The 9,371-nt window shown below is 36.6% G+C and overlaps 3 protein-coding genes across 7 annotated transcripts in view; 2 read left to right on the forward strand and 1 right to left on the reverse strand.

Moving 5' to 3' along the window:
- The first annotated feature begins 1,063 nt into the window (after positions 1 to 1,063).
- On the forward strand, positions 1,064 to 5,531 carry LOC123871840 (innexin inx2-like). The gene is made up of 4 exons (XM_045915839.1): positions 1,064 to 1,561; positions 2,087 to 2,278; positions 2,584 to 2,723; positions 3,464 to 5,531. Exons 1-4 carry the CDS (start codon positions 1,309 to 1,311, stop codon positions 4,001 to 4,003), a joined length of 1,125 nt encoding a protein of 374 aa, XP_045771795.1. The 5' UTR covers positions 1,064 to 1,308; the 3' UTR covers positions 4,004 to 5,531.
- On the reverse strand, positions 4,266 to 7,626 carry LOC123871860 (protein BUD31 homolog). 5 transcript variants are annotated; one of them, XM_045915863.1, is made up of 3 exons: positions 7,501 to 7,626; positions 7,225 to 7,329; positions 4,266 to 6,470 (listed from the first exon to the last, which is right to left on the reverse strand). In XM_045915863.1, the coding sequence occupies exons 2-3, from the start codon at positions 7,316 to 7,318 to the stop codon at positions 6,130 to 6,132; spliced, it is 435 nt and encodes a 144-aa protein (XP_045771819.1). In that variant the 5' UTR covers positions 7,319 to 7,329; positions 7,501 to 7,626; the 3' UTR covers positions 4,266 to 6,129. The 5 variants fall into 5 exon arrangements, with proteins under 5 accessions (XP_045771819.1, XP_045771821.1, XP_045771824.1 ...); XM_045915865.1 differs by having other exon boundaries at positions 7,225 to 7,332; positions 7,513 to 7,602; XM_045915868.1 differs by lacking the exon at positions 7,501 to 7,626 and adding an exon at positions 7,429 to 7,463.
- Positions 7,627 to 8,954: 1,328 nt separating this feature from the next.
- LOC123871817 (unconventional myosin-XV) overlaps positions 8,955 to 9,371 on the forward strand; it is a 144,167-nt gene continuing 143,750 nt past the window's right edge. Inside the window, exon 1 of the mRNA XM_045915796.1 lies at positions 8,955 to 9,226. The gene's annotated coding sequence lies outside the window, so the exon portion shown is untranslated. The remainder of the gene's footprint in view (positions 9,227 to 9,371) is intronic.

Consider the following 9,371-nt stretch of genomic DNA (forward strand, 5'->3'; position numbering starts at 1 on the left):
TCTGTTTCCTGATAAAAGTTCATTTCAACATGGTTAGTTAAATCTGGTGCCAGAAGGGCTGGCTGATTATTTAGTGGTCTGTTACTGAAGGGTGCCAAAGGGAACCTATTACTAAGCCTCCGCTATCCGTCTGTCCATCTGTCTGTATCTCGTGAACCGTACTATGTAGAGTTGAAATTTTCAAAGAATATGTAGTTAATAGTTAATAATAGTTAGTTGTAGTTAGGTACTTACGGTACTTACCTATTTCTAATAACGCGGTAACAGTATAAGCGGACTAAAACTGCCTTGTAATAATATGCTCTCGTGCATAAAGTGTTATATGAAAATTTATATATAATAGGTTCATGATATGCCTTAGCCTAGCCTTCTATGCTCCTATGCGCTCCTGGTACTTTATTCATGTAAGCTACAGTTGGTGTCACCAGAAATGCCCATGTCAACTAGTGGTTGACATGGGACGGCGCTCTTGAGAGGCCGCGATTGATCAAAATATACCCAATTCTCTTACACTTAGGCGTATATATACTTCTATCTCGCTCTTCGTTAAATATAAAATAATGTATAACAACAAATTATAAAAAATTCAAAATGGCCGCCGTGAAAATTTAAGCAAAATAAAATAATAGTGCGAGTTCCTATTCCAGTTGAAGTGGTGATAATTATTATACTATAATTATCTACTACAGATTAAGTACTTCAATATTTTCAGAAACTTAGTAGGTAGGCTAAACCAAGTATGTCTATGGCTACCATAAACTATGAAATAAAGCAGATTGTTTCTCTCCTCAACTCTGGTGGAAGCATTGGGTGGAAGTGGCGGATCCCTAGAGTATAAAATTAAATGTTCCTTGGGCGGATCCCGTATCTGTCCAACATATAGCATGAACTTAGATGAATTGAATAAAAACGCAAGAATTATTAACATCACACGGCTAGATTATAACTTTTTGCATTTTGATTTTCCCGCTAAAATGGCCACATACGGGATATTTGAAATCGAATTCCGGAAGTTTAGTTTAAAAATGGTTTAAAATCTTTTCTTTTCCGGTTTAAAAATAATGACATTTGAATTTGACTAACCGATAGCTATGATGACCGATAGTTTGTGAGTTTGATTTTTTTGGTATTTTCAGAAAAGATTGAATTGAAACAAAAGGCATTTTCACAATTCTTTTCGGAGGGTACCTAAGGATAAGCTGTAAATGAACAATAGAAATTGCATTCTATCAGAGTACCTTTCGTAATTCGTTTGCCGTGCTGCCATAACTTTATGTTCACCATAATTTTGCTGTGAAATATCTAACAATGATTGATCTATTTATACCGGTTCGTAGTCTTTTAAAAATTGGAAATGTTTGCACCGATAACAATGTCTTCCGCATGCACTACAAGTTAACAGTGATGATCTTGTTGGTGTTCACACTCTTAGTTAGCACGAAGCAGTTTTTCGGAGAGCCCATACATTGTATGAGCGAAAGCGACAAGGACAATGATAAAGAAGCCATGAATAGTTACTGCTGGATCTACGGAACTTACACCTTGAGGAATAGGCTTGTTGGTAAGTAACGACTTCTTCAAATCCTATAGGTACCTACCTAGCCTACGTACTTACCTCTAAATTTTGACTACGAATTAAGTAGGTACCTAATGTCTTTTAAGTGTTTACTTGTTCTCTATTCTGGTGTCGGCCGCGCCAAGCTCGGAGCTACCGCCTTATCGACAATTACCTTACATCGCCTTTCGTATTACCTATTTGAATGAACTGCCATATCCATTCCTATCATAGGCGTCAAGTGTAAACTTAAAATTGAAGAAAAAAACAATACTTTAGGTAGGTATATGATCAACCACCTGCTGTGCTAGATCTTTTTCTATGCACATGCAAATGTGGAACCAACTCCTTTCAGCTGTGTTATTACTACCTTGTTACTCATTTTTCGCTACAAATATGGCCTGCGCATTTGCTCTCTAAAATTTTCTCTCCTGAGAAATTGGTACAGTGAAAAAAATTTCATTAGGATGTTTTGGATTTTACTGTTCCTTATTAGGCTTAAAACTAATTTATATGATTGCTGTTTTTAAGGTACTCAAGGCAAGAATATGGCATATGTAGGTGTGGGCCCTGATGAAGGTATACAAGCTGAGCAAATAAAGCATAGTTACTACCAGTGGGTGTGCTTCGTGTTGCTGGCGCAGGCTGCAATGTTTTACACCCCACGCTACCTTTGGAAGATGTGGGAAGGTGGACGCCTGAAGGGATTGGCAGATAAGTTGGGTATGTATTAACTAGAGTTTATAATATATTACACGTCTGGATAAAGCTATGGCCACACCTGTGTGTCAAACCGTGGAATGCAGGAGCACCCACCACATGAATCTATATGGTTAATGCTTATCTTATAGTTACCGCACCACGCAGCTATCTCAATCTTAACTGAGTATCTATTTATGTATTTCTCTAAATAAATCTATGGCGATGCACCCTTTTGATGGCTTTCATGTAACCCTGAGAGATATTTAGGTTGTAGTGTACTGATAGCTGAATTCGACTTTGCTAATTAACATTGTACTTGTTTGCAGCTGGTCCACTGGTCTCTAAGATCTGGGCGGAGCATAAGCGTGCAGAGCTGGTCTCATACCTGACTTACACCAATCTCTACACACACAACATGTACGCCTTGCGCTATGCGTTCTGCGAGATACTTAACCTTGTTAATGTGGTAAGCCAATAACTACTAATTTTATTATTCTAATTAGAAATTGAGGAGCTGGCAAACAAACCTGTAATTAAAAATTCGTTTCTTCTGATCAAAATTCTTTTTTTTCTTTAATCCAGATGTTTTTGGTTCACTTAATATCAAACGAAAGTTGTGAGTCCGGAATTCATGATTTTGAAAGCTAAGTATAAAATGCAACTGATTTTCATGCAAAATGGCAGAAAACTGTTGTAATTGAGTCCAAAGTTTGTGATTTCAATCATAATAGTACAATTAAAGTTTCAATCAGTTTTGGATTCTGTAAAGTTTTACTTTGTGCAATTACAGTGTTTTGTTTACTAGTTTCTCAATTTCAAGCACAAATTAAAAATAAAAAGTGCTGAGAACTTGAGAAATTATTAATTTAAATTTCTTATATAAAAAGTTTTCACCAGAGGTAAGTGATTTACCGCTTAGTGGAAGAGCGGTGATAGCTTAGTGGTTAAGACGTCGGTCTCATATTCGGGAGGTCTGAGGTTTGATCCCAGGCATGTACCTCTAATTTTTCAGAGGTATGTGCATATTTATGTATCACTTGCTTTCATGGTGAAGGAAAACATCGTGAGGGAGCCTGCATGCAGTTCTCCATTACGTCCTCAAAGGTGTGTGCCAATCTGCACTGGGCCAGCATGGTAGACTGTGGCCTAAACCGTAAACTAGTGAGACATTGTGAGTTGATCATGAAGTTATTTATGTTGTTTTAGGTGGGCCAAATATTTCTGCTAGATGTGTTCCTTGGTGGAGCTTTCCGTAACTACGGAGCAGCTGTAGCAGCTTTCACACATGTTCCGAAAGTGCCAAAGAACTTTCTAGACTTTGAAGCAGTCAATCCTATGGACCTATACTTCCCCAAACTCACCAAGTGCTGGTTTAGAAGCTATGGACCTTCAGGCACTATGCAACTTAAAGACAGGCTCTGTGTACTTCCTTTAAATATTGTTAATGAAAAAATATTTGTTTTTCTGTGGTTTTGGCTTATTTTCCTTGCTCTGGTATCTGCTATGGCAGTTTTGTTCCGCATTTTGGTAATATCTATGCCACCAATACGTACTTTATTGATTATGAGCCAACTTAGATTTGTTAAGCGTAAAGTCATATCTAGGATAGTGAAACACTTTAGCTTTGGTGATTGGTTCGTTCTGTACTTGCTGGGCAAAAATGTTAATCCACTTATATATAAGGATTTGATTATAGAGGTCTCTAAAGAATTAGACAAGAAACCTAATAATGTATGTATGGTATGATTTACTTGTGTTTTTTTTTTTAATAAATAGAATTAGTTTGCATTGTGCCATAATAATAATTAAAATAATTTATCAATAAAAGATTACACGAAAATCATTCAAAATCACAGGAAAGTCTGATAATTGCAAAAAGGGTTTTGCTGTGATTAATTACATATCTATTTTTGTTTCATTTAAGTCTATTTTGGTTTTGTTGTTTGGATAATATTATTTAGTAATTAATATAAGTACAAACCGATAATAATTTAAGTTTTTTTTTTCCAAGTGAGATCTGTTAAGTTATTAAAGTTCCTAATAAGATAAATCTAGTTGACATAATATAATAATAAGTTATGTTATTAAAAAGTTGTTACAACTACTTAAAGTGAAAGACTGATAGTTTAATCTACTAATAAGTAGTTTATTTTGTTTGAAAGCTCAAGTTCATTGTTACTAAGACTTGTGTTCTACAAATAATATTCATGATTGTGTTCATTTTAGACACTGCCAAAAATGCAAAATTGAAATGCTTGGAAATCTAAACCCAAAATGTTGTAGTTTAAGCAAGGTTTTGTCAAAATATTAAGAGTTCTTAAATTTTATGGATCTGCACTCTTAAAATTTAAGACCCCTATTTTTGTATTTTCGTAAGTAATCCTTTCACTGTCGCAAAATGATACAATTTTAATTTTGGCTTTTGGCGTTGTGCGTTTTAAGTTAAATGTTTAATTGTTTTTCCTAAATGTCAAGTTTATGTACATACCTGTCAACAAAGATTGCACACCAAAGTTTAGAAAAGAACGGTTTTGTAAAGTGTGGTCTGTCTTTGGAACCAACAACATAAGTATGAGTATTAGGTTGAAATCTATAGAGTGCTCTTTGACTCTGCCCAGACTTAAGTTTCGGTTAAAACGAGATAGATTTATGCCAGCGGTATAACGCTGTCTCATTTTAACAGTGTCTTAAATCTGAGCTAAATCAAAGTGCACTCTATAGATTTCAGCCTTAGTGAGTGATGGTCTTAGAAGCAGAAATTCCTAAATGATGTGCAATCTTTTCTGCCAGGTACTGTAATGGTATTCACTGACTTGACTCATGTTCTAATATTGATTAACTAGCTTCAGACTAGCTTACTGATTAAAGTGCAGATTTAAATGATCTCACTGATATAATACATGCTGTGCTTAGAGATGGGGGCATAAGTCAGTGACAACCTTTGTTCTGTTAAATACTATAGGTTTACTAAGATGGCTCGTGAGCTAGAGTGTGGGTTGCGTGAAGGTGACAGTTGACATAAAAGTAAAAAAAAACAAAGATACTAACCCTTCTGCATCCCGCACCCTACCCCTTTCTCAATCAAGCGGTACACTCAGTATGAGTACATTAATTCTTAATTTAGTCAAAATTTGAATTTAAACTTTAATTTTTTTCATCAGCCTCAAGTGCATAATCATTTTTGTATCAATTTTTTTTATAAATCGTAAAAAAAATAACAGAACAGTGCCTTAACTGTACAGGAGTATTTTTCAAAATAAAGAATTTAATAATGTATCTTCTTTTATTACAAGTCTCCAAACAATAATTTAAAAAACTATTTTCAAAAGAGTGCTTACAACAATTTAATTATCGTTTTTTTTATTTAAATGATAAGTATCTTATACGATTATTAGTACATGTGCAGGTACATATTGTACTTGTGTGCATTTATTTTTGAATTGTTTATTTCATTACAAGTAGGCCCTTGACTGTAATCTCACCTGGTGATAAGTGATGCTGCAGTCTAAGATGGAAGCAGGCTAACTTGGAATAGGTATGGCAGTCCTTATCTGTTTTTCTAAAGGCATCATACCAAAACTAAATTGCTTTACTGTTTTTAATATGCTTTGACTGTGGCTAGTTACCAAACTAGTACTAGCCACAGCCAGTCTTCCCACCAGATCAGACCAGAGACAATTCAGGAATTATAGATTTCCAAATTGCCCCTGCCAGTAATCGAAAAAGTTGGTAATCTAATTATGTTGTACACAATCTCTAAAGTGCTATTCTTTCCAGGAGCATTATGAAAGTGATAGCAATACCTATACCTGTCATTTTGATTCAGTATTGTATACAATAAAATTAAACACACCTTATAAACTATATTTAACCTATCCTGAGCATCCTCTACACCCGCAATGCACACACTCGACAATCCTACCTTCTTCCAACTTGCTTTTAGGCACCCTACATATACAGTTAGTCGCAAAATTAGTATCCCTCGTTTGTATGCATCTCAGGCAGCACAGATTTTCATATCCTGTCTTCTTCCACTTGGCAATCAGATTGGCATCGGCAATCTTTTCATTGAGACAGTATTGGTACAATTCCCTACTGATAGCTTTTCTTCTGTAGAACAAGTCATATATGTAGCGGGACTTCTGATGGTGAATTTTGAATATTGGCCAAAGAGATTCTTGTTTTCTTTTCCCTTCGTGTGGCTCAGTTTCAGCTGGAATTTTACAAAATACTAAGGTTAGATTGGAGTTAAAAAACCATGATACAAAATGAAAGTCACATGATAGAATTGGCCACCCATCTTGTGCTGGGGTCCTATAATAAATAAATGCCCTAAGAGTTTTAAAATACAAAACTAGATGGTGCCCACAAATTCATCTACATGGAATTACATTTTTATAAAAATCTTTTTCTGGGATATAAAGTAGCCTACTCTGGGATGTAAGCTGTCGTTGTAATAAATTCATCAAAATCCCTAGAATAGTCCATAAAAAAGTAACATACAGATTCACATTTGCTTTATAATTGAGTAGAACCATGATAGCCCAGTGGTTAAGACGTTTGTCTCTTATTTGGGAGATTGGAGGTTTGATGCTAGGCATGCACCTCTGACTTTTCAGAGTTATGTACATTTTAAGACATTAATTACCTATTTATTATTACTTGCATCAACAGTGAAACAAAACAGTGTGAGGAAACCTGCATGCCTGAAAGTTCTGAAACTGTGTATTTAAGAAGTTTGCTAATCCATACTTGACCATCATAGTAGATTGTAGCCAACCCCTTCTCATTTTGAGATATTGATTAAATTAAACAAACATAATATAAACAATGTTATTTTAGTGTCTTCAATAAAACGTACCTACATAAATGCAAAAGAGTATGAACATGAACGTAACAAACGTTCTTCAGCCTTATTTATCTGATGAGAGCTTGGAGAAATGAGAAAGTAGGGTTATTTAACATACCTTCACGCATTTTCTGCTCTAACTCTTCAAGCGTTGGTTCGATCAGTTCCCAACCATCTGGAGGAGGTTTCCGACTACGACGAACCTTCGGCATAGCGACACTGGCTGAAAACCAGCAAAACAAAAGGAACTCTTGTTAACTCAAAAATGCTTGTTGTTATCATAAACTTTCAAAGTTTTTGGCAGATCGGTTTATATTCTCACTTTTTGGTTAAAGTCAAATTCTGAATTGAATTAACCTGGCGCAGTTATTATAATTTAAAATTAATTATGTACCTGTATTTTCAGTATTTTCACAATACAAAAGCCTCCAGTTCCAACACCGTAATCACACAAATTCACAAAACAAAACTCGACTCTCGACAAACAATTATGCCATTTTGACAAATTGGAAATTGACATTGACAGCAGCATAGATTACCGAAGGGGATTACAGCAAGCATGAAATTACAGAAAAATTAAAAAAAATACAGATTCGCTAGAATTTACAAACACCAAGCACCACCACCATCAGCATAATCGGACCTATTGCCGGTTCACTAGACGAGACCGAAGAAGGAATATAATATGTAAGTATTTATATTTACTGCAAAAAATTATGCAAGCGCGAAACATAGGTGACACACAAGTGACGAAACATACGCAATACACTCGCCACACACGCGCTACACACGCATGACAAAAGCGCCACATTGCCACACATGCGCGTTACACGCGCTACACTCGCGCCACACACGTCAGATACACGCGCACCACACACGCGCCACACACGTGCAACACACGCGTGGCACAAATACGCCACATTCACACCACACACGCACGTTACAACCGCGACACTCGTGCCACACACACGCACCTCACGTGCGACACACGCACCACAAGCAGTCCACCCTTGCACCACACTCGCGCGACATCCAAACATCACGCACGCGACTCACTCTTGACACACGCACACGACACACACGTGACACACGTGCGACCCACGCGTGTCAGATGCACTACACACGTGATTACACTTGTGCCACACACGCGCGACACACGCACGACACACGCGTGATAGCTAACAGAATACTTTTTATCCAGGAAAATCAAAAAGATCCCATAAGATTTTTAAAAAACCTAGTTAAATTCACGCGAATGAAGTTGAATAGGTATAAATAGTTGTACTATAAATAGATTTTCAGTTTATAAGTTGAGACGTGGCGGGTAATCTCCGGAACTAATGATCCGATTCTGAAAATTCTTTCACTGGTAGACTAATAAAGTTATAATTCAGTACTGGTAGATATCCCCGAATATATTTAACTTTCTTTTTCTCTTTACTGTTACAACTTTCTGGCACAAATAAATAAATAAATAAAATAAAATAAATTATAAGTATCACGCAAACGAAGTCGCAAGCGATGCAAGTATCTTGCATCCCGGTGACTAACATAGGTACCTGCTACTTTTTATCCCGGAAACCAAAGAGTTCCCACGGAATTTAAAAAACCTAAATCCAAACGGACGAAGTCACGGGCATCAGCTACTAGGTCAATAAAACAAACCAAGAATGAAGACATTTCATAACTTTAACTCGATCGATTGGCGAATTTAGTGTTCTATAGTTTTCAATGACCGTCATAATCATTTTACCTGTAGTGTGTATGAATAACGGGGCTACCTACCTATACAGTATTCAACGTGTGTATGCGCTTCCGTTTCTTCCTATCGCGTTTTGTTTTTGCTAGAACGAGACGCGAATACAGCTTTAAGTGTTGGAATGTGCGCTCGCGCAACCTCAAAGGCTCAACACAACGTCACAACCTCACAACCAGTCTTTCATTCGATCGCGGCTGCGCTGTAGCCAAACGCACTGCGCCTCGAATTACGAAAATATGTGTAAAATTTGCAGTTACAACAGTGTTTGTTGATAAAGTGTCGGATTGTGTTGCAAGTGTGCAAAGTTTGTGTTATGAAGTGTAGCTGACGGAGGTCGGAAGGAAGCCCGGGCTATTTACCTGTAAGTTTATTATAATCTTAGCGTACGTGTTTGGTGACGTTGTGGTTTTTGCTCCTGGGAGTCCTTGTCGTGGAACTAGTCTTTACTATTTTAGTGTTAACACTTATGGGGTAGTTTTACACCCATGCCAATTTGCCACTAGAAA

Source organism: Maniola jurtina, chromosome 14 (genome assembly GCF_905333055.1).
Source record: "Maniola jurtina chromosome 14, ilManJurt1.1, whole genome shotgun sequence".
NCBI lineage: Eukaryota > Metazoa > Arthropoda > Insecta > Lepidoptera > Nymphalidae > Maniola > Maniola jurtina.